At 36.7% G+C, this 25,223-nt stretch overlaps 2 protein-coding genes across 2 annotated transcripts in view; one reads left to right on the top strand and one right to left on the bottom strand.

Annotated features, from left to right (window-relative positions):
* Positions 1–3,149: 3,149 nt before the first annotated feature.
* arih1 (ariadne ubiquitin-conjugating enzyme E2 binding protein homolog 1 (Drosophila)) lies at positions 3,150–22,793 on the bottom strand. The gene is made up of 14 exons (XM_016230820.1): positions 22,157–22,793; positions 19,856–19,923; positions 19,593–19,737; positions 15,688–15,780; positions 15,217–15,272; positions 14,256–14,322; positions 13,806–13,912; positions 13,048–13,090; positions 12,193–12,264; positions 11,972–12,102; positions 7,414–7,471; positions 7,061–7,321; positions 6,847–6,959; positions 3,150–5,627 (listed from the first exon to the last, which is right to left on the bottom strand). Exons 1-14 carry the CDS (start codon positions 22,433–22,435, stop codon positions 5,543–5,545), a joined length of 1,578 nt encoding a protein of 525 aa, XP_016086306.1. The 5' UTR covers positions 22,436–22,793; the 3' UTR covers positions 3,150–5,542.
* Positions 22,794–23,892: 1,099 nt separating this feature from the next.
* The window catches only part of arl2bp (ADP-ribosylation factor-like 2 binding protein), a 3,058-nt gene continuing 1,727 nt past the window's right edge, over positions 23,893–25,223 (top strand). Inside the window, exons 1-5 of the mRNA XM_016230821.1 lie at positions 23,893–23,967; positions 24,275–24,344; positions 24,441–24,502; positions 24,804–24,910; positions 25,010–25,095. Coding sequence (XP_016086307.1) covers positions 23,946–23,967; positions 24,275–24,344; positions 24,441–24,502; positions 24,804–24,910; positions 25,010–25,095 — 347 coding nt within the window. The 5' untranslated portion in view covers positions 23,893–23,945. The remainder of the gene's footprint in view (positions 23,968–24,274; positions 24,345–24,440; positions 24,503–24,803; positions 24,911–25,009; positions 25,096–25,223) is intronic.

Below are 25,223 nucleotides of genomic sequence, written 5' to 3'. Positions count from 1 at the left end.
TCTTATAATATCCATTTAATTTTTCCTTTTTTGCTCAACGACTCTCAAACGGTTCGCTCAACGATTCATTTTTCCAAACCCCTCCTTTGCGTGATGCTAAACTGCGGTGATTGGTCTGATGATGACCCAGTCTGTTGTGATTGGTCTGATGATGACCCAGTCTGTTGTGATTGGTCTACTGCGTGCAGTGCATGTCAATAACGGAACGCCCATCACCATTACTAACCCACAGCTCGGTGGTAAACACCCAAACAGCCATGATATATGCGTTAGCCCAATGCAGAAACGTATTGATCAAGCACTGCAGTTTGTACACCAACGTATTGCTCTATTCCTTATCAGAACTCCACGTAATAACAATGACAAACATTCACTATTCATCGACACATTTCTAGATAATTGCGAGCGAACAGATATTGCTGTTAGACGGAGACCTACAAGCTGCGCGGAGCGAACACAACACACACAACTAAATCCAAGATGTTCATGTCTCTCTTTCTTCAGTCACAAATTTAAAGGGTTAGTTCATCCAAAAATTAAAATTCTGTCGTTAATTACTCACCCTTGTGTTGTTCGAAACCCGTAAGACCTTCGTTCATCTTCGGAACAAAATTTAAGATATTTTTGATGAAATCTGAGGGCTCTCTGACCCTCCCATAGACAGCAAGGTAACTACCACGTTCAAGGTCTAGAAAAGTACCAAGATGATCGACAAAGTAGTCTGTGTGACATCAGTGGTTCAACTGTAAAGTTACGAAGCTACGAGAATACTTTTTCGTGCAAAGAAAACAAAACTAACAACTTTATTCCACATTTTCGTCTCTACTGCGTCATTTGTGGATGCACGTTCACGACAGTATCATGACGCGAGCGTGTGGCAGCGCCTTTTCTGGACCTTGAACGTGGTAGTTTCCTTGCTGTCTATGGAAGGGTCAGAGAGCCCTCAGATTTCATTAAAACGATCTTAAATTGTGTTCCGAAGATGAACGAAGGTCTAATGGGTTTCGATCAACACGAGGGTGAGTAATTAATGACAGAATTTTCACTTTTGGGTGAACTAACCCTTTAAGGTTTTTGAGGAAAACATTCCAGTATTTTTCTCCATATAGTGGACTTCAGTGGTGCTCAACGGTTTGAAGGTTAAAAATGCAGTTTCAATGCAGCTTCAAAGGGCTCTACACGATCCCAGCCAAGGAATTATTATTATTAAACTTTATTTGAAAAGGGACCATGTACAATTTTAACATAAATGTTTCCATTTCATGCATTGTACCGAATTTAGCCAATGGCTAGTTTTCATCAGCGGTCCCTTGGCATGTAATCATAATCACAGATAAACATAAGAACAAAATAACAAACACATACAATACAGTAATACTTATACACATCTCATCAGAGCCAAAAAAAGAACAGTAAAGATAACGTTCAGTTAAGCCACAACTGTATCAGTGTTCACAGATTTGAGTTGCTTTTAAATAAAATTTTAGTTTTAATTTAAACATGTCAATAGATGTGCACATCCTTATGTCTTCTGGTAGAGTGTTCCAGTGAATAATAGCTTTCACTGAGAAAGATGATAACCCAAAGGCAGAATGATGAAAAGGAACAACACAATCACTAGTAGATGATGATCTAGTAGATCTTACAGAGACTGTAGAGCGAAAATGCACAAAATCACGAAGTATAGAAGGGGCTAAACCATTCAAAATTGTATATACCATACACAAATTTGAGAAAAGTCTAAAATGATCAAAGCTAAAAATATATATATTTCTCCAAAACCCTGCAGTGGTGATATTGGTTAGGCTTTTTGTCTAGTTTTTAAGGTCTGTTTATAAAGAGATTTTAAAGGTTTAATAAAAGTTTCAGAACATGTCAGACAGTATGTCAGATGAGAAAAGATTGTAGCATGCACAAAAGTCTTGGCTACATCAGTGGGTAGACATTGTCTAAAATTTAGGGTATAAGGGTCTTATCTAGCAAAACGATCTGTCATTTTCTTTAAAAAAAACTAATATTTATACACTTTTTAACCACAAATGCTTGTCTAGCTCTGCCAGGCGCATGTGTACTCTGTCTGTGGCTCTGTGTACAACGGTTCAAGACAGGGTATGTCTAAAAACTCCCAACACTTTTTTCCTCCAACTTCAAAATCGTCCTACATCATTGATTTGCCTTATTTTATTTTTTTTATTATTATTACTTTGTAAACACTGGGTCGGAGCTTCTGTAGCGACGTAGGATGATTTTGAAGTTGGAGGAGAAAATGAGTTGGGAGTTTTTCGACATACTCTAACTGTACCCTAACGGATTTACCCTCACAGTGAGTGCAGAGCACAGCCAGGAATCCGCTACGGTGTTTCAGGGAGGGGCGGTTCAAGTTTTCCCGGGTCTGCGCGCGCAACGAGTGGGCGGGCATAAATATGCTAATGTTTAATGTTGACGTCAAACTTGAAACAGCTTAAGATTCGTTTTAAAAACGACTGATTTTCATGACTCGGAGTCGACTCTTTCTTATGAAAGACAATCATACACGGTGCACTTTTAGATTTAAAACTTTGCAGGATGTTTTCATTCACTTAGAGCTGTTACACACGGCATTAAAGGTAATTTTCAAAAATCCATAATAGGGGCACTTTAAAGTGTTTCTCACTGGGCACAAAGTTAAAATTTATTCTCATATACCTGACCAATGAGAAAATGTCCCCCAAATCCAGAGCCCACGTTTTATTGTCACAGTTCTTGAGTGTAGACCAGTTACTCAAACCTACCTGCAAACTTCAGCTCCAACCGTGATCCAACACACCTGTCGGTTATCATCAAGAGCTCCTGGAGATCGTAATTAGCTGGTTCAGTTGTGTTTGATCAGGGTTAGAGCTGAACTTTGCGGGAAAGTAGAGCTCACTTGGTTTAAACGAATCAGTTAAGATTGGTCTCCCTCTGGTGGACTCTCAACTCTCAAATGTCTGTCATGACATCTATGTGCTTTATTTGTGGACTGCATAATCCTTTGGATGAGATCCTGTTTTATATAAAGCATAAACAGCTTCTTGTGTTACTGACAAATGACCCAAACCAACAATGACCCTAGATGCATCAAACACACACTGGCTTGAAATAAACACAAAAGCACACAAACTAAAGCAATGTTTGCAACATTTTGCACTTTAATATTTGTTTTCTTCAAAACGAACAACTAATTTCTTACACATTTGTACACTATGTATATAAGAAATAAAAAAACAAAAGAAATCGCATAAAGGATACATGTAGAAAAGTATTAAAAGTTTTTGGATGTCTCAACAAAATGAGAGTAGCTGCTTTTTGTTACCGTGAATGTTAAATTTGGATGCTTATGAACTAGCAGACATGATCAAATAGGCGTAACTGAGAAGTGGCCGGAAGGGGACAGTTAAACACACACTACGCTGCATACAGGGGCAGTATAACCACTCCATGTTCTTGTAGATCACACCGTGTGTCCCATTGTAATAGAAACTACAGGGACCTACAAAATAAGACAGCCAAACTTCCCAGATTTTCCTATTTCTTGTTCTTGCAGAAATATCCAAATCTCATTTAATAGTCAAAGCATGTATGTTTATACCTGGAAGACCATCTCAGCACTCATCTACTGCATATTACAAAGACTTGCATAAAAAAAAAAATAATTGCAATCATTCCCAGCACACAAAGCAAAAGGATTAACAGGCAAAAACACAAGAGAATGCTATTAATTGAATGAAGAATGCATTTTAGGACATTTATTTTTCATGGAGCACATTTGAAGTATAAAAGAAAAACAAAACAAAAAGCCAATATGAGTCACACTTCCAGCAGAAAGTGAGGGGGGGGTTCTGAAAGAAATCATCCGTTTGAGATTGACACTTTGGTGTTGTCTGAATACGCCAACTTGATCTGCAATGACACCGTCCCATTTGTGTCTATCCCAGAAGTCCACCCCTGTACCCCTGATGACAGGGTCTCAGTGCTTCAATGATGGTCACGGTGCGTCCACACACAATTTGTACAATTCTGCATGAACAGTGTACACAAACGCAACATCACAGTACGAAGGTTACATCACATATTCCCTGCAAACTATATCATGACTCAAACTCCCTTTGGAAACCATCCCAGGTGCAAACGTGATTATTTTACACGAAATGAATTAAAGCGGCGTGAAACCTCACAGCAGAGATAACGGTGGCTTCCGACTACTAGCTCTGCGGTGTGCAAAAGAATCGATTATGTGGACAACGTCTAACCCTGTTTGTCAATGGCTCAGTCAGGACACTTGACAACAGATGTCAAGAAAGCAGCTCAATAGGCCCATCAGTACAATTTCATCAACATGCATGTTGGGCAGGCGGAGAAAGAACCTCGAGCTGGGGTCGGTATCAAAGAATGAACTTCAGAGAGACAAAAAGAAAAAATATAAAAGGTTATATGAGTGAATGTCACTCAGTCTGGCTCTCAGAAATTATTCATATAACTTTTAAAATCATATTACCATACTAAATCTACCTAAGAGGGAGGAGAATAATAGCAAAGGAGGCAGAGCAGAGGAAACCACTGTTCTGTTTGAAAAGTTTGAACTCTTGGTAAAAGCAGCGAACATTAAACTACCCCCATTTCCTCCAACCGTAAAGCCAGAAGTTCTCACAAGACTCCTAGTAGGCAGAAAAACGCCACCATGGCATGATCTGCTCGATTTGGCAGAATATAGCCCTGTGGAGCAAAGGGGAGGAGCGGAGGGAGAGACACAGACTCCCGATTTACGTCAAGCATGTGTCAAGTCCAAACTTCTTCAGAGGGGCGATCCAAGATAGGGAAAGACACTCAATCTACACAGCAAATATACTTTTTTTTTTTTTTTTTTTTTATATCTGTAAAGATAAATATCTTTTAAAAATGATGCAAACACATGCCACTCTTACTCTTTAACTTCCATGCATATGCATTATTTACAAATTGAAAAATACCCATTTTATCTCTCTTTTTTTTTTTTGGTGTTCTATTCCACTAACGTCTGTAAGCCAAAAAGTCGCCTCCTTACAATCATCCAATCGACATTCGGCAACCCAAACACGGATCTCGCCAGACATGGTCAGAATGATTAAAGCCATTTTGAAAACAAAGTCCATTTTCCACACACAAAAAGAGTATATAAAATAAAGTCAAAAAGAACACGTCCACAAACATAACTGATAAGGAGGGAAAAGATTTCCGAGGGCTAGATCTTACAATGCAAGCAAAATGGAAGATATTTCACCCTTTTGTTGGATTTCTCAGTCTTGCGCTTCACGCTGCTAACAATACTGTTGAACGTGTAATATTTTATTTTTAATATTCTCCCTTTTTCATTTAAATATAATTTAATCTTATGCTTTTCTTGAAACAAAAATCTGGAAAAATTATGCAATGCAGGGCGGTTTGCCAGGGAGGAGGCAGCAGAGGTCTGTGCTGCTCAGCTGTCATTGCATCAGCGCTCTAGTGGGAGGAGTTTGTCTCCGAGAGTCTGTGGTGTGGAGATGTAGCCTCAATCCTCGATGTACTCCCACAGGTCTTTGTCATAGCCTTCATGTACGTGTTGCAGCAGCACTCTCCGTCTGCTCTCACAGTATCTGCACACAGGAGCATCAAAACGTGGACCGTTATGAACTTAGAAGTGACGCATGCACAGTCTTCCCGTAAAGCATGGGCATGTAGTCATGCTTGAATCCAAGGAAACACACACTTTGAATGAAATAAAAGTTGTTTTAGGTCAGGGGGATTCAAACTGGGGTCCAGGGATTCCTAAGGGGCCAGGAAGTGTGCTTCATGGAAACATTAAGAGATTGCTTTTTTATTTTTCTCAAAGTTTGTTTTTATGGCTAATAATAAACGTATATAAATATTTAATACAGTTGTCAAAGTTTTGCACAAGATTTTAAAACATCTCTATTAATTCCTTTACACCAAGTTTCATACATTTCTAGATACATGTATTATGAGATATTTTTTAATCTTGCGATGATAATTTATTTAGGTAATTATTTCCCCCAAGAAAATAGAATAAATTTGGCATTGCACTTGATGTGAATATTTGTGCTGCAAAAACATCTTGTATTTTTTGTGTTGCATTGGACTTGGAAGGGTCTTAAATCTGTATCATAGGCAGACAAATGTTAGTGTCGTTCTCAAAGCGTTAGCTCACCCAAAAATTAAAATTGTCAGCATTTACTCACCCTCATGTCTTTCCAAAGCTGTATGCATTTCTTGATAATTAAACATTTTCGGTTTCAGACTTCCATTATATTTTTTGGTCCACACAATGGAAGTGAACAAGAACCGAAACTGTTTGATTATTAATATTCTTCAAAATGTTTATCAAAAGTAGTGCTGTCAAACGATTAATCGTGATTAATCGCATCCAAAATAAAAGTTTTTGTTTACATAATATATGTGTGTGTATTGTGTATATTTATTATGTATATATAAATACACACACATACAGCATATATTTTGAAAATATTTACATGTATATATTTATATTAATCTAATTTATATAATATATAAATATATTTACCGTAATATATAAACGTAACATTTTTCTTAAATACATACATGCATGTGTTTATTTATATATACACATAATAAATATACACAGTACACACACACACACACACACACACATATATATGATGTAAACAAAAACTTTTATTTTGGATGCGATTAATCGTTTGACAGCACTAAGCAAAAGAAAGAAATGCATACAGCTTTGGAAAGACATGAGGGTGTTTAAATCATGACCATTTTAATTATTGGGTAAGCTATCTCATTAAAGAAAATGTGTACACTTGCCTGTATTTATCTTGTACTTTCTGCTTAATGTCCTGCAGAGAATCTTGGGAGATGTCTCGTTCCAGGTATCCAGACAGAACCTCTGTAGCATTCTCCAGATCTGCCTGGTTATTCTGGGTGCAAGCACATAAACCATCAAACATTTAAAATGAGATTATTCATGTTCTTATAACACAATCCAACACCTTTTCAAAAATGATCAACTTTGGATTACCTCGAAGATGATGGACTGGTTGTTCTTCTTGAGGTAGAACGCAAAGACGTAGGTGAACATGAGCGTGGAGCGGCACTGACACAGCACATCCACGGCCTTCTTCAGGAACTGCACCTCAATCCATGACATGTTGTGCTGCTGCATCTCCTCCATCTTCTGTTTGACCTGGGCGTACAACTTGTGCTCGAAGCGCAGGCTCTGCATGTGGTTCATGTAGCGGTTGCAGTAAAACAGGTACCTCTGCAGGGCTGCTCTGGAGCGCTGCACAGTACGTACAAACATATAAAATGTTTACTAATGAGTCCGCAATTTGCATGTTCAGACATCAGCACGAATGGACTGACATAATTTACCTCTTGAGCATCCCGGGCTGCCTTGGCATCATCCTCATTGTAACGATTACAGTTGTACCTATGAGTCAAACATTCAAGAAATAGTCCTATTAGCCAATAATGTTTTAGGCATCAACAAAAACTGTTATAAACACATCATGAAACATTAAACTGTTTGAATTTCAGCGGTCTCCAGCTGAATGAGTCACTCTAGGTTTCCCTAAGTGATCTGTAAACAGATGACTCTATGGAACAAGGAGGAGGAGAAAGCTAGCCTTTGAGCTCTCAAGTTTAAGTGGGACTTGTTGAACAAAGACGTGCATATGAAAATACTGCCTTGGGAAAAGCTAGAAGAGAAGCATTTAGGTTTATCTGAGAGAGTTCAGGGAGTTCATATTTGATGGTGGATTGTTCTATTTAGGTGTGTTTGGTTCAAAAAGCTTACATAAATACACAGAAATAAAAAATGTATAGCAATGAAAACCCCTTTTTTATTTTATTTTTTTTAAGTATTTGTGAAAACATTCTGAACCAAACCCCTCCACCAGCTGCCTAGCTTAAGAACAGCTGTTCTACGTTAATTAAAGATTCAAATTCAAAGGCAGACAACAAATCCTACTAATGGGGAACAAATTAAAAATACTAAAACAAACAGTAGGAAAAAAAAAAATTCTAAAAAGTATTGCCTTTTTTTTCTTCACTCTCATAGGGCCAAAGTATACTTTGTTTTTAACGCGTACACAAGGGTCCGCATACAGTGCGAGTGACAAATATTGTTACTAGAATAGTACACCATCTGATTTTTGTAACCGTGGATACTTTCTACATGGAGGTGTGTCATTGATTGGTTTTGCACAAATGAGTTGTTCCATGAGGTGGCAACACTGGCCCGGGCCGTTGTTTCACAGTAGAAAAGAAAGAGAAAGAGAGAGAGAGAGAGAGAGAGAGAGAGAGAGAGAGAGAGAGAGAGATCATTTTTTGCTTAAATCTTTTGACCAGAAATTTGTTACATTAAAAAGGAAAAAAAAACATGATAAAAGAACTTGCCAAATAGGTGCAAATGTTAGTGCTGTGACAATGACAAATTGACATTAATTGCAACCCATAAAAAGCATAATTAAACTTTAATTTAAAATAGGTCATTTAATTTGTTGAATTATTATAATTTAGGGATGTAACGATTACCGGTTTGACGATAAATCATGATAAAATTCACCACGGTAAAACCGTATTAGATTACCGCGATTTGAGCAACTCGCGATAAATAAATACTGTCCAGCATAAAGCACAGTTTTAAGTAACTCTCACGTGCACACAGCACGCTGAGTAGTTTAGTTTTGAGTGAAAACAGGGCAGAAAAGCTGGGAGGTTTTAAAAGAGTGCTAAGGGAATTATATGAATGAATTAAATGATTGTACCTCTGAAGGCTCTGACTGTCTTCAGAAACGATTCGATGGCATTTTGTTTTCATCTTCGCTCTGTAATACCTAAAGGAAGTGTTCTTAATCGCAATACTGCTTTGTCCACGGAGGTTACGGGAAACAGCTCTAATTCAGCTTATCCATAAGCGCCACCTAGTGTCAGAGAGTGGATTTACAGAGACTTATATTTACATTCAGTCTGTGTGCAGTTTCTGTCTGGCCAAAAACGGACCGAATTTGCATGCCCTGCTGTAAATTTTAGCCGGTTGATGAAAAACAAGCTTATGTGGATTCTACACATTTAAACAATTCAGATAAGTTATCTAGAATTATTTATGGAGCAGATAAAATACATATAATCATTTATTAATCAATTATCATTTTGACTTATACCTTTTCTTTATTTAAAGGCTGAAATGTGAGGTTTACCTTTTTATTAAACTTTTTCAAAGCTTTATTTGAACATTTACATTAGATATTTCAACATGCTATAAACTGTTGCCAGTCAAGTTCCGAACATCATTGGTAATGTTATTGTTTTAGTGATTATTTGTTGTTTGTTGATTTTTAAATATAAAACTTGAAGTGATTAATGTGTCGTTACTTTAACATCTCCAGCACATTTTAACATATAACATTTTACATGATTTTAACATGATAATACTGATAACCGTGATAATTTTGGTCACTACAATCGTGATAAGAAATTTTCATACCGTTACATCCCTATTATAATTCCATGCCACTTTATTGTTTTGAATCAATAATATTTAAAATATCTTAAACTGAACCATTTTAAATATTATTAAACTACTTTATCATATCCTGCTTTTTACTTTTATAGGATACTGGTAATATCAGATCTGTTTGACTGGTACAGTTTTGCCAAAAGCAGTAATTGATGTCATAAAATAATGAGTATGTTTTGATTTAAAGGTCAGAAGCTAGCCTATAGCTTACATAAATTTTTTTTTTAAATCACAAACATGACACTTGTAAATTAAAGGTGGGGCGTGTTTGTTTTGGTGATTTCAAATGTCAACATTGGCTACCAGAAATCGCTTACCACACCTTTAAATCATTTTATATATACTGATTTATTCATTAATGTGTAATACGTTTTATTTTTTAAACAAATCATAAGCTCTAAAATATTTTCATAATTTTTACAACGCTTTTGCTTTTATTCATAGTTATTTTCAAAGCTTCAATGTACTGTCAAAAAACCTTAATTATTGTTTATTTAATTCTAGCAAATAAGTTCTTGTTAAAAACTAACCAAAATTAAAAATATTTTGCTTATAATTTCTGCACAGGAGAGACTTGGTGTTGTTTCCAAACATAAGGAATATATCGTATCAGTATCGGCCAAAACGAGTTGAAAAATATCGGCACATTGGATATCGGCAAAAATCCAATATCGTGCATCCCTAATTTAAGGTTATAAAGACTTCATATTAACACCCAAAAATTGATGAATATTGAAGTATGTATCTGGACGGATTTGTTTATTTTTTAAACAAATCATAAGCAATTATTATATTGCGTTTTTAATAGGCTTGTCTCTCCTACTCAAAGCACAATAACGGTGTGTACACTGTGTAAACTATGCCAGGTTGCTTTTTTTGCGATATCCGGCAACTCTTCACTTGAGGCTTTAATGAAAAGAACGCATTTGTGTGAGACAAAGGTTCAGAAAAGAGAGGAAGAGCAGCACATCTACACACACACTGAATGTCAGATATTGTTAATCCCAGCTCTCCCGGAGTTATTTAAGGTTTAAATTAAACACACCTTATAACCACTGAGCTTTTCATATTTGCCATACCGTCACACATGCTCACGTTTTCTGCATCATAAAAATGTGATCAGGAAGTTGAGAGATCACGTATCGAATCAATGATTCTTGAATACAATCAGTGGCTAATCATTAGGATTTATAGCAATTTACGTTTTTGGAACTGGCTTGGGAATCACTGAAATACATGATCCGTCCAGATACATACTTCAATATTCATCAATTTTTGGGTGTTAATATGAAGTCTTTATAACCTTAAATTAGGGATGCACGATATTGGATTTTTGCCGATATCCAATGTGCCGATATTTTTCAACTCGTTTTGGCCGATACTGATACGATATATTCCTTATGTTTGGAAACAACACCAAGTCTCTCCTGTGCAGAAATTATAAGCAAAATATTTTTAATTTTGGTTAGTTTTTAACAAGAACTTATTTGCTAGAATTAAATAAACAATAATTAAGGTTTTTTGACAGTACATTGAAGCTTTGAAAATAACTATAAATAAAAGCAAAAGCGTTGTAAAAATTAAGAAAATATTTTAGAGCTTATGATTTGTTTAAAAAATAAAACGTATTACACATTAATGAATAAATCAGTATATATAAAATGATTTAAAGGTGTGGTAAGCGATTTCTGGTAGCCAATGTTGACATTTGAAATCACCAAAACAAACACGCCCCACCTTTAATTTACAAGTGTCATGTTTGTGATTTTTAAAAAAAATTTAATGTAAGCTATAGGCTAGCTTCTGACCTTTAAATCAAAACATACTCATTTGTGATTTTTAAAAAAAAATTATGTAAGCTATAGGCTAGCTTCTGACCTTTAAATCAAAACATACTCATTATTTTATGACATCAATTACTGCTTTTTAAATCAGAAACACAGTCTAAATGTTATTTTACTATTATATACTACTGTATTTTTGCTATTTTACTTTTAATTTAATTAGAAGTAGGCCAACAACAGTGCCCCCTACCGAACGGGCATTAGGACCCGGGGGAGGCTGCCACTGCTGCCACCGCACGTGCGATTACTGTTTACTCTATCATACAACAAACCAGTCATTCTGTAAGTGCTTTCACAGATTAAATGCAGCAATCCAAACCAGTGAATCTAATCATCATTCAGACAAAACTTTGCTTCAAGAATGAGCCACACTGCTGACTTGATCTAATCGCTAGCACACCGACAACAGCAAGACATATCGGCATAATTTTTCATATCGGGCCGATGCCGATATTTACATTTAAAGCTATTATCGGCCGATTCCGATATCAGTCCGATAATATCGTGCATCCCTACCTTAAATAACCACAAAACAAAACACTAGACTATAAAGATCTGCACCTACCAAGCAGAGCCATGTGGCTCCCAGGGCCCCAGGCAAACCCAGCAGAATTCTGCTTTGCAGTTCTGGTTCCGGCACACCATATGGTTGCAGCCACCATCTTTCTCTATGGTGACGTGGCATTTTGGACATTCCTGCGACACAACAGGAAGAAAGTTATTCTTCCGGGTCATGAGAAGACACAGGGAAGAATTTACCACATCACAGCGAGCCTAACAGCTGACCTTTGTATTTGCTGCAATCCAGTTTGATGTCTCACTGTCATCATCACATTTTTTAATCCACTTCCTTAACCACTGCGAACGAGAGGTAAAATAACAGAGGACATACAGGAATCAATTCACCATAGCAATTAGGAAAACTAAAAAGTAAGGAACTCATGACAGAATATCATATAACAACATATACAAGAGAAACGAGTTGTGTCAGTTGCTTATGAAGGGTTAAATGTTTTCTCTCACTGGAAGGTGATTGTAATCCTCATATGAGAAGCACAAGGGACTAGAAGCTTCCTTTGTTTTTGCCAAGACTACCCCCACAATAACAAGACAAGTCTCTGAAGAGCCTCTTAATGCCGAGAGTAGGAGAGGTGGCAGTCTGTTAGCTTCCTTTGTTCAGACAGAAAAACACTTGCCATACCAAATCAACATGTTCCCTTGCTTTCTACTGAAATTACTACACTTAAAAGGTGCATTCATTTTTTTTTCAGTGCTGTCCTTAACATATTTCAGAATGGATGTCTATTAATGGCATTGGAATGGGGTATTCTACTTATTTTGCCTCTGTATTTAGAGAGAATGGGTGTTATGCTCAGGGTTTTGGGGTTCATATCAATGAAGAGAAATTAAATAAATATGGGTATGTATGGAAAAGTATGATCCAGGTTTGTCAGCCAGAAATAACAACCAAAACTGTGCTTAACTTTGAAAAACACAGGCATTGTTGACAATGGAAAGCATAAAAAAGTACAATGACACAAAGCCATGACACAACATATTTATATATAAACACTGATAGCATTGTTGTGCAATTCTAGTTGGACTTAAAGATTTTAAACATACAATGCTGCCTCAACACACCTTACACTTCACTGGATCGTGCCAATTTTCTCCACAGTTGAAGCTGCAAAATAATTGAAAATATATTAGCATTCTCTCATCGAGCACAACGCACTTGATCCCTTTAGAATTACATATAATATATATAAAAATTATTTAAATTTTTTTTTTTTTTTTTTACAATGTTACTGTTTTTTGACTGAATTTTTAATCAAATGAATGCAGGCTCGGTGAGCATAATAAATACATACACACAAATACATAAAATGACTCTTTGCTCTAATGGTTCTAACGAGTCATTGCTTCCCAAAATGAACAGGTAGCTGTGATGGTTGGATAGGATTATCAGACTGCCATCTAGGGAACATGTCTCCTGAGTTCTAGTATCACTGGCTTGATCAGGTTTTCCCTGAGCTGGTGGAAGGCCTAAAACTGATCTGAGGTCACATTCCAAAAGTATTTGATCTCATTGGGGAAGTCGTGGCCTAATGGTTAGAGTCTCGGACTCATAACCCAAAGGTTGTGGTGGGGGGAGTGAATGTACAGCGCTCTCTCCCACCTTCAATACCACGACTGAGGTGCCCTTGAGCAAGGCACCGAACCCCCAACTGCTCCCCGGGCGCCGCAGCATAAATGGCTGCCCACTGCTCCGGGTGTGTGTGTGTTCACTGCTGTGTGTGTGCACTTTGGATGGGTAAATGCAGAGCACTAATTCCGAGTATGGGTCACCATACTTGGCCACATGTCACTTTCACTTCATTAGCAGTTCAGTGTCTTACCAAAACTGCCGACCACACTTGCACCGTACAGGTTTGGCATCTGGGTACTGTACTTTGACAACATGATGACAGTCAGGTGCTGGACACCATTTTAACAGTCGGTTACACTGCAGAGGAAGAGAACAGAGTAAATCAAATTTACAAACCAGAAATCACAACTGAATGCTGATTATATATGTTATCAAGCATTATTTGATAAATGTCTTGAGTTTCAATAAAAACCAGGAAACCTGACCTTTTTACAATGTGTTCAATGTTCACAAATTTGCTTAGGTTTGATTAGTGACCAAGATCTTGAAGGAATCTTAAACATTTCTTCATTTTACCTACAAATTTATTTGAAATTGGCCAGAATCTGAAAAGCTTGTATTTAGTAAAAAAAAAACAGATTTTCTATGTGGTATCAGACCTTTGGGCCACACTATATAACAGAATGTAATTAAATCATACCTCTACAAAACTATTGGTTATTAAATGCTGGTACTTCAACTTCACTTTTGAATCTGTAATCAGTCGCCTGTTGGAAGAATTGAGATCTATTTAGACAGACATGCATGCTCAAATACTAAATTTGTTTTCCACCAAAGTGCATACAAAAGGATCAGACCTTGTACCTGCATCACAAAAGCAGCAGGAACATCATATGTAGGTTAAGACAGCTGTGCGAATCCAAAATAATCTAATTGAATCGGCAGGAGGTGCCGTGTTGTGACTCACTCCTCCAGCAAGACAGGGTAACAGAGTGTCCTACTTCTGACTAGGAATAAACTCTATCAGCTCATCTAGGATAGCCATAATATACTTCAGGACACACCATTTCATGGCTGAGCAAAGAATAATGAACCCAACAAGAATTTTGTATATCACAAGCAATGGTGATGTGAGACAGACAGTATACTGGAGCGGAGACGGACTACCATTACAATATTAAATGAGAGAAATTGTAATGACGTGATTCTTCTTGAAACAATTCCAATACTGATATTTAAATATTGGGTTTTGTTTCTTTAAACCAATTGTCTATATAAACATTGTGGCTGCAGAGAGAACTTTGCTTCAAAATAAAAAGTATTTATTCATTCACTTTTTAACACTATGCCAGCATCAAGGCTATTTTCATGGAGATCTCTGAATAAATTATACAAGGTATACAATTAACAAAAGGTTATAAGACAACATTTTAGATGTACACTAGACAAAAATTCTAAAATACATTCAGGTGATACATTTTTAAATAAATCAGTTAAACACCTCTTTTCTATTTACAGTAAATACAGTACAATCCAATAGAATATGCTTCACAGTCATTTTAGTTTGGCAAGTAAGGCATAATGGTGGTTCTTGTTTAAAAAAAAAAAAAAGTTTTACTTGAGCCTTTCTATAAATGCTTATTTATTTCTCAAACACTTACATGACTGTGTTGTCATCCACAAGAATATCACAGCTATGAGCAGGACAAGAAATGGTCTAGAACGGAAACAAGCAAGCTTGTGTTACAATAGGTCAGAGAAACAGACAAAATGTCAGTTGACACAGAAAAAAATCTGCTACAGCCAGTGTGAATAGTTCAACGGCTAAATATGAAATAGCTGCAGTAGTATCAGACTGACGTGTGCAAGAAGTGTCAAATGCACTTCTTGGTCAAAATGCCTGACTTTGCAAGCAATAAAAGTAAACACAGCCAGTTATGTTCACATGAGACATAAATAATCAGGAGAAAAGTGTTTCAAAACCTTTGATCTGTGCATTAGAATTTAAAGTGTAAATGCAGTGGATGCAAATTACGTTTCTATTAAGCAAGCAATATTGACACTGGTATTAGAATTGACATTTTGGTATCATGACATCAAAGGTTCTATGTACTAAGAGTTGGAATATGTACCTGTCCCATTCCTTCCTCTATGATTTTGGTGGTTAAATAATCACCCCAGCACTGCATGCAGAACTTGTGCCCACATTCCAGACCAGTGAAGTACTGCAAAAGAACAACAAACACCAAATCCACATTTAGGGAAAGTTACAATTAATAACACAAGGAACTACTGAGAACAGTGTAAATGTCTATTTCCAATAGTATTAATAAATGCAATATTTCTTATTTTAGGGTGGATCGTGCAACAGTCACTCAAAAACTCAGTAACACAGGACACAAATGACAAACACTGCGAAACATTAAACCAAAAAAAAGCAATGAAACCAATCCTAGCTAAAAGCTATCCAGTGTTGTGTGCCCATGAAACTCAATGAGCCTTGTTCTCTTCAACAAATCGATTCAACCAACAAGACTGTTTTTGGCTTAGACAGGGATCTTACAAATCAGTTCTGAGCAGGTGACAAGAGTCAGCCATAGTCATTATATACTGCTCCAACAAAGTATCCCTTTGTCATGCATTTTACTGTCTCAGCCCCCCCGGTAGTAAATGCCTGGTTCTCTCTCTTGGGACAACAGACAACACGGCAAGAACAAATCAGCTTAATATTTGTGGTAGGACTGACGCAAGCAGAGCATTGCTTACAACAACATCACAAGTAGTTTAACAGCACTGTGCAGACAGCACTAATGGTATTTAGGGAACGTCTCGTGGGAACCGAGTGGTGGTCAGCTTTATGAAGCAACACATTAACATCGAAATGACAATTTGACATTGGGTCAAATCAAACGTCCCAATAAACTGCTAGTTTAAATGTATATGCAATCTGATTAAAGCTCTTAGTTAAGCAGAACTCTCAAGCTCAAACTGACAAGTTTGCTGTATCGTGTCACCCCAACTGATCCTTTATTTTAAGCAGACAAGCCGTGAGACAGGGACTTCCTGGTTGACGTTTTAGTTAAATTCATAGTCACGATTCAAAGCAATAAATAGAACAGTTTCCAAATCCCTGCTGCTTAATCCAGAGTTTTCTTTCAGACAGTTGCTGGCTCTCATGACAAAGCTGATCAAAACAATACATGCATGCATGCATGCCACACTTAATCTATCTTTTCACTGATACACACACACATTTCTCAAGGTTCCCTGCAAATCCGAAGACCCGCCTGTTCCACTCTTCAGTTGATTTGTGTACAATTTGAGTAATCCAGTGAAGAGATTACTGGTGAAAGCAGCTCATTAGAAATCCTTCCTGCCAGCTGAGACACTGTAGCGTGTAGCACAGAGTGGCAAACATGAAAACACATATGTCAAAATAATACTGCATACCACCTTCACATATCCCACAACGCAACAGCATCCCATCCATGTGGTAAACAATCTGTTCACACTGCCAAGCGATTCAACAGATTCACTGAAAAAAACAGGCACACACGGAATCTGCAGACGTTGCATCTAAAGTGAAGATTTTCTGAGGAAATATACAGAATTCTGTAGAATGGATGTAAAAACACTACAGCACAATCTGTAAAATTTCAAAAGAAATTAATGCAAGGAATCAGGGTTTCCACAGATATAAACAAGTGAAATTTAAGACTTTAAGACCTTTTTAATACCACCTTATATGAAATTTAAGACCTAAACCTGTAATGGAAATACACATTATATTACGTAGCCTACATACAGTATATGTAATATTTCATCGCTGTCATAAATTATATTTATTACTACAGTGAACTTTTCATATCAGCAGACAATATTCCACACAAAATATCCCCAAAAAACTACCACATCACAAGATTTTTGGTGGTGTAAACAATTATTCTGAAACAATATTTTCATTAGTGTTCTATCAGCTTTTATATACTTAAATCTGCATATTTTTATTTACATTTATAAAGGCCTATTTGTAAAACTTTTTAAAATTATGCATCACCTTTCATGTTATATTATAATTTTTTTTAAATAAATTGTAATAATGCTATCAGTCAGATTAAATAATTTACACTGCAAAATTACAACTGCAATAAATAATGTTATGAGATTAATGTTTTAAATACATATATGAACACACAAATAAGAAATGTTGAGGGGAAAAGGCATACTTTTCAACATATCAAGCTACCAGTAGGTGGCGGTAAGTCACTTAATGAGTGAGTCATTGAGTCATTCATTCAACTGATTCATACAAAATGCTCAATCATTCAGTAACAAAACACCGCTGTTCTGCAATTCTGCTGTGATCTTTGTTTGGAAATATTTTCGTTGGTAAAACAGAACAAAACAGTAAATACTGTGTCTAACATACAAGTAACTTAACTACGTTACTTGTTTATTGAACTAAAATCGATGTAACATTTGCAATCGTGAGAATATTCAGCAAAATATCCCTTGATATGTTACTGAACTATATCATGTTATAAATAAACTACACATTTTGAGTTTTTACCTCAGTGAGTTTCTTTATGTGTGCTGTTATGCTCATTTGTTTTGAAGTCTCTCACAAAGAGACAGAAATACACTGTCCATTATCAATCGCTGTTTATGTTGAATGATTGTAAACACTCATTATGTCTATCAGACTTAAGATATTTTAGCGGTAATGTGACCAAAAATATTTAATACCCATCGATTCTGAATTTAAGACATTTTAAAAGGGTGGTTGATTGCGATTTCACTTTTTTAACGCAAGTTAGTGTGTAATGTTGCTGTTTGAGCATAAACAATATCTGCAAAGTTACGAAGCTGAAAGTTCAATGCAAACGGAGATATAGTCTTTTAAAATTCTGGCGGTTTAATGCCTACAAAAATGGCTGGTAGGGACTACAACGAGTTACTTCCCGGGTTCGTGACATCACAAACCCAGATAAACCCTCTACAATACGATCCTCTTCAATAAAATCCTCTGCTTCTCAATCGGGCTCAAACTGATAAGCGATATTAACGATGCCGTTGTTTACAATACAACCGGAGCACATGCCGCTGAGGTGAGGGGCGGGACTTGTAGATGCGCACTAGAGGCGGTTTAGCCAATCACAACACACTGGGCTAGCTAACCAATCGGAGCCCATTGCCTATTTCTGAGGGCGGGGCTTCATAAAAACAGGAAAAGATCAGCCCGTTTCTCAGAGAAGGGACAGAGCAGTGTGGAATAAAGGTAAATTATGTGAAAAATAATGCGTTTTTTTTTTTTTTAAACGAAGCATTAACACATGTTAGACTGCACCCCATAAACACAATCAAGCCTAGAAAAAAACCAGTGACCCACCCCTTTAAGACTTTTTAAGGCCTTTTATTAGGAAAACGTTATTTAAGACATTAAGACTTTTTAATGACCCATGGACACCCTGAAGGATGAATTAAATTATTTATCTGTTCTTTTTAAACTTTTAAGCAGCAAAACCATTTTCAACTGTGAATCAGCATCAAATCAGCATAAAAATTCAGCTGCACCATCAAATAAATAAATTACATTTTAAAATATTAAATTAGAAAACAGTTATTTTAAATTGCATTTCCTGATGGCACAGAACGAGCAAATCTATTCTAATAATAACATTTCACAATGTAACTGTTTTTATGTATTTTTGATCAAATAAATGCAGCCTTGGTGAGCTTAAGAGACTTTTCAAAAACATTAAGAAAATCTTATCAGGCCCAAATGTTTGAACAGTAGCATATGTTAAATGGAGCTGAGAGTACTACACTTTTTATTGGCTGAAAGTAAAATGAAATTAGCCAAAATGTCTGCTAAAGAGCATTCCAAGGGAAGTGAACATGCAAAACTGTGTGAACGATGAGAATTCCATTTCCGGGCACAGATTCCGTGTGAGCCTGCTAATAAGCTATCAGCACAGCAGCCGTGGAAATGGATTAATCAGAGGCAACGAAAGCGATTCCACTGGGGGGCACTGACCGAGTTAGGATAGTTGAGATAGCAGATCTGACATGGCATGTCCTGTGCCGACGATCTTGTGTTCATGAGACGTGTCCGAGACTTCTTGCTGGGGTTTATAACGTGACACTCTGAAAATAGCTTGTCCAGGTTACCATCAAAGTACCTGCAAAGAGATAAACAGTAGATTTTTCTCAAAATTTGCTGGTTCAGTATTGAACAAAGACAGGTGTTAGCTGACTAAATAATCTGGTGGGAGAAAACAAAACACACAGCACAGTTACCTTTCCATCAGCTTTTCTTTGTCCCAGTTGAAATGACTAAGTAATATTCTAGTGATTGTAGCAGGATTCTGTAAAAAGAGATATAGGCATACATCATCTTATCCATCAAAAAAGCAAACAAGCACACATTTAACAAAAAACAAAGCAACAAAATATTATTTTAATTTTACATATATTCATATACACATTTTGCCCACACACACACACACACACACACATATAGGCTACATTATAAAGAATGCTTCCAGTAAAAAAAAATTCTGAGCAAAAAATAATGATTATCATTCATTTTAACCATGATTTACAGAAAAAATAAATTCAGCGTAACAACAGTTTGTATACCAAAAATCTTGTCATATTTAGAACAAGAATCATTAGATGACATTAAAAGACTCTACTTAAGGATCACAGGATTGCAGTCATTTAAAATCTTTACAAATCTTTGTCACCATCCTTCAAACCTCAAGGTTTTACCCATTTGTCAGCCAGAAGTATAAATCATTAAAAATATAATAAAATTGTGTATGGTCACTTATTCTTTTAAATATTTTAATATAAGGTCAGAATAAGTATGTTGCCTCATTTTTTCATAATATGTTACACTGAAGGACGATGGAGCTTTATTTTACCCATATTTTGATATTTTAGTTTCAGAAATGTTATTCGAAACATTAAATTAGACACTTTACTTGCATTTAAAATGCTTTCTGTATATATAAAATCACTTTTGTAAACTTTATTTGATGCTGTCACCAAAAAAGGTCTTTCACAGTGTGGCCATCAATAAAAATTGTGAAAAATTTTTATTTGTCAGTTATACCTCTGACTACCATAACTCACAAAAAATTTTTAAAAAAAATTGTAATGGTCACAAACGGCTAGTTTTCTGCTTAAATTATGGCTAGATAAATAATTTGTCAGGAAAAGTTGACTAATATTGTTATTATTTTGTGACAAATTACTAATGAAAGCCTAAATAACGGCTAGCTGGGGTTGTGTCATGAACAACAACACTCCAAAGAGCAGCGATGAAGTGATTCCCACTGTGTTGCGACAACAGAGTTCATTCTTGCCTGTCAGGGAGACAAAGCCTGTACTACAGTACTCCAAAAAGGTTATGGGGCAGACTTGTCAAGGTGCACATCGACAGGCAATCCAGAGGGATGCGGGGAGACGTGACCACCATAACTTTCTGGATTTGCCACCACACTAACTAGACGATCCTCAACTAAACCAAGGTATTCTTTCCCTCCTGTTGAAAATGTAAGCAAGCTTGAAAGGTACTGGGACAAACACACAGCAGACACTATATACGTATGAAGCAAGCCACAGTATTAATCACTGCAACTTATCACAGTACCAGCATGTAAACATAATAAAATGCATTTGCTGACGGCACAGAACGAGCAAATCTAATCAATTAGCACAAAATCTGGAAATTAACCAGCATAAACAAAACAAACTGCGAGACGCAGAGTGAAACGTCGAGCTTCAGGAGACAGTTAATACTCCAAACAGCCTGTGGCTATGACACTGCAGCAGAAAGCTAACATAAATCATTACTCAAATTCACTTTGATGGGCTATTTTTTGTGCTGTTTAATCAAACATAACCAGCCATGATGAAGCTTCGGTTCCGCCATGTTGTTGTCGGGAGCAACTAGGTAACTCTCTCACATGCTAACGCGACCTACCCCACATCCCAGCTTCACAGATGATGAAGAATACACCTTCTTCTTCATCAGACTATCAACAGCCTGCCCTGAATACATATGAAACACGTCGCAATGTAGTCTCTGGTGTACTTAAATTGGGCTTGAATGCTCGTGGCTAGCTTATTAAGCTAGTGTGACCAGGAACAAGGGGGTTCTAATAAAAATGGAGTGATTTGCAATATTATTATTGTAATTTATATGTGACATGGGTTGGCATATGTTAGGATGCAAACATTTTGACAACACAGATGTAGTTTTGCCAAGCAAAGCGCATATAATGGGACTTATCGGTCTGATTTTGTATGTAGGTGAACTAGAAGCTGGTTAAGCATCTTATGTCATTACTGGATGTGTTAAGGACAGGGAAAAGGCTGGGTTGATGCAAACCTTCTCCTTCCTATCTGTGATCACGACCATATATTAATCTTGTTGACGAAACAACAAATCAGTTTGTTTCAGAGGACAGCTGGTGCATTTTTCATGTCTCGTGTTGTCAACGGGGGGCAAAGTTTCCCAGAGCGATGTAAAAATCTCCTCTTTTGATATAAGGGCTGATCTGAGCTCAGGGAAGCCCTAAAAACACTTACCTGGATGACCTCGTTGACCTCCCTGATACACTCCACCATATGCTGCAGGATCTGTTCGGCGGTTAGCACTTCAAAGCGGTAGTCTTCCTCATCCTGCCCGGGCCCGCTGCCTCCCGTCTCCCCGCAGTCGTCTCGCTCTCCGCCGGCCACGACGGGATCAACCAACTCCACCTCGCCGAGCTCCAGGGTGTCGTCCGCGGTCTCCTCTTCGCCGCTGTCTTCGCTGCATTCCTCTTCCTCGTCGTCGAATTCGTAATTGTAACCCTCGTCTGAGTCCATGACTGGGTTGAGTTTAATGTAGCGACACGCCAAGTGGGATAAGTTTGATGTGTATTTTCGGTCAGATACAGCAAAACAAAGCGAGAATACTACTTTAGCTTGCTAGCATTCCAGTTTTTCTAGGAGCAGAGAAAACAACAACAGAGGAGCGACGCCGCTGCTGCTGAGCCAACAAAGAGACGCAGCGTCACGGGCCGACGCTGGGTGACGTCACGTGCGTGGCCCAGAACAAGACGCGTTTTAGAATAAAGTGAATACTGCGTTTCTTCAGAAATTCCTATTACCAGTTAAACCAAGGGGAAAAGCACTGAAAGCATTGACATTTGCGTAATTTTCTTCCTTTCTTTTTTCTCTGGCAGCTAATGTTAATTTGATCATGTGAATATGTAATACCTCTTGTTCTCGTGGCATTGAATAAAAAAAGTTTTAAAATAAAGTTGTTAGGCTGCTGCTGCTCATTTAAAATGTGTATGTGCTATCATATACTGAATTTCTTTTTTTTTTTTTAAACTACATTAAAATATAAAACTCACTTTATATTAGTGACGAAGTGATTTGTATGTTACATCGAATATGTACAGTGTGACATTTGTTCTATTAAACATTGTTGTGGAAGAATTTGAAAAAATATATGTTAGGATAAAACTGGGATGTGTGGGAAGGATTAGTGTATTTGGTGGGATATTATATTTTAAAGATGACATTTTGCATTGAAAAGAAATGCATAGTACAGCTGTTAATTGTATTTCGTAAACATCATATGCATACGAAAAATAGCCATTTTACAAACCAGATTTCACACATTTTATAAATTGAGTTGCATCATAAGAAAAGTTAAAGAAAAAATCATTGTATTGTGAATTTGTAAAAATATTTCCTTGTTATGGCATAGTTTTTTCTCTGTTTTCTCTTTTTATTCTTTATTTATTATTATTATTAACTTGTCCTGTAAATGATTGCACTTTTACATCGTCAATAAATAATATATTTTTTTAAAGTTTAGGGAAAAGAACCATGTATGTATGGATTTTAGTTCACATTGTACATTGCACAAGTGTTAAATAGAAGAACAAATATGCAATGCAATGCAAACTAGAGTATTATAATACAATCTATTTTATAATATAGATTATATGTTATGGTGGCATAGATAAATAGACACTCGATAATAAAGTAGGTCATATTAAAATCATAACAGACCTGACCTGTTTTCTGTGGGGTGCCTCTTGGTACGATCTTTTCAAAGTATGGAATTCTGTCAGCTTGAAACACTTACCGCTTGACTTACCAAACGTTTATTAAATAGAAAAGGCCAAATGAACAGCTATATCTAACACCTATGTAATGGTCCGACTCCGGAAATTCCGTCTGCCTGGTATCGCGCTGTCCAGTAACTTAGAGGCGGAACTGAATAAAAGGAAAGTGTTTTCTACCGAACACATTTCGAACACGTACGCGTTCTCCCGTTGCCGTGGCAGCAGCGACTTCAGGAAGACCGTTCGGGCGATTAATGATGGATGCTCGAGAGACAGGTAATTAATTGTTTTAAGATATTAATACATTTGTGAATTGAAAGCAATCCACTGTATTTCCCATACCACAAATCCAAGCGTTTGAGTGTGCACTAGCGTACCGTCCTGGCGTCTTTAAAGTCCCAGTGGGCCAGCCATCAGCCTTGCACCTGCACTTCTACCAGCTAAGCTTACGGAAATCTGGCAGACTAGTTTCAGAATTGTGACCAGCTCTGTAACTTGTGCTTTCAGGAAATTACAAATGCTTGCTGTGTTTTTGTAACGTTATTTAAACTTCTCTATCTGACCTTTCTGTGAAACCCAAAAGATCTGCTGGGTGGCAATGAGAACATAGTTGAAATGCAGAATTTGGAAGAAGAGGATTTTGCTGTTTCAAAGTAAGTTATATAGTTTGTTTTCTTGAGTGAAAATGCGTGTATATTTCTCGAAATTACCAATTTTCTTTTTTTATCCATAATACTTTGTCTCTTCAGATCATCGGATGCTGATGCAGAATTTGACATGGTTATTGGGAACATCGAGGATATTATAATGGGTATTTGTATGTCTATTATTCTATTAAGTCATTGACACTTTTGACAACTGTTAATCTTTAATATAATCTTTTAGTATCCATCTATAATACGTGTGAATATCACATAATCTGTCAAGAACATGTCCTAGTTAATTTTGGTGGAACTTGTATTTAATATTATTTGTTTTAATTTATTTATACAAAATGGAATTTATATTTCTTCCTTTTTTTTCTTATGGTTTAGGATGAAATGAGACCTGGACATGTATTCATGAAATTCACTCATCCAAATTATAACTGACACGTGCAATTTTCTCCACAGAGGATGAATTCCAACATCTTCAGCAGTCTTTCATGGAGAAATATTACCTTGAGTTTGATGACTCTGAGGAGAACAAGCTCTGCTATACACCTATTTTTAATGAATATGTATGTGGTACTTTCAGCTTTTTTTATCACTCGTTTATGACCCTTGTAGAGATGGAAGTACTGTATTTAAATGGCATTCATTAAATTTTGCTATTTCAGATTGAAGTCCTAGAAAAACATCTGGAACAGCAGTTGGTAGACCGAATTCCTGGATTCAACATGGATGCCTTCATCCATTCACTTAAGTATGCCATATGAATTCATCTATTTTACTGGGCTGGAGTATAGTGTTCAGGCTTGACAGTGACTGACAGTATTTCTTTTACACTGGTGCTATCATATGTACTGTAAAATATACAACCCCCCCTCCCAG

The sequence above is a fragment of the Sinocyclocheilus grahami genome, unplaced genomic scaffold (genome assembly GCF_001515645.1).
Source record: "Sinocyclocheilus grahami isolate Dianchi unplaced genomic scaffold, SAMN03320097.WGS_v1.1 scaffold377.1, whole genome shotgun sequence".
NCBI classification, from domain to species: domain Eukaryota; kingdom Metazoa; phylum Chordata; class Actinopteri; order Cypriniformes; family Cyprinidae; genus Sinocyclocheilus; species Sinocyclocheilus grahami.
The sequence above is the reverse complement of the archived record's forward strand: the minus strand, read 5'-3'. Positions and strand labels throughout refer to the sequence as shown.

What these genes read in the sequence shown, in the direction of transcription:
- arih1 (XM_016230820.1), bottom strand. Translation starts at nt 22,435, where the DNA reads ATGGACTCAGACGAGGGTTACAATTACGAATTCGACGACGAGGAAGAG. An exon ending in ATCTCAACTATCCTAACTCG is followed by an intron (nt 15,781 to 19,592) that starts GTCAGTGCCCCC and finishes GTTCTTTTGCAG; the next exon opens with TACTTCACTGGTCTGGAATG. An exon ending in GGATTGCAGCAAATACAAAG is followed by an intron (nt 12,103 to 12,192) that starts GTCAGCTGTTAG and finishes GTTGTGTCGCAG; the next exon opens with GAATGTCCAAAATGCCACGT.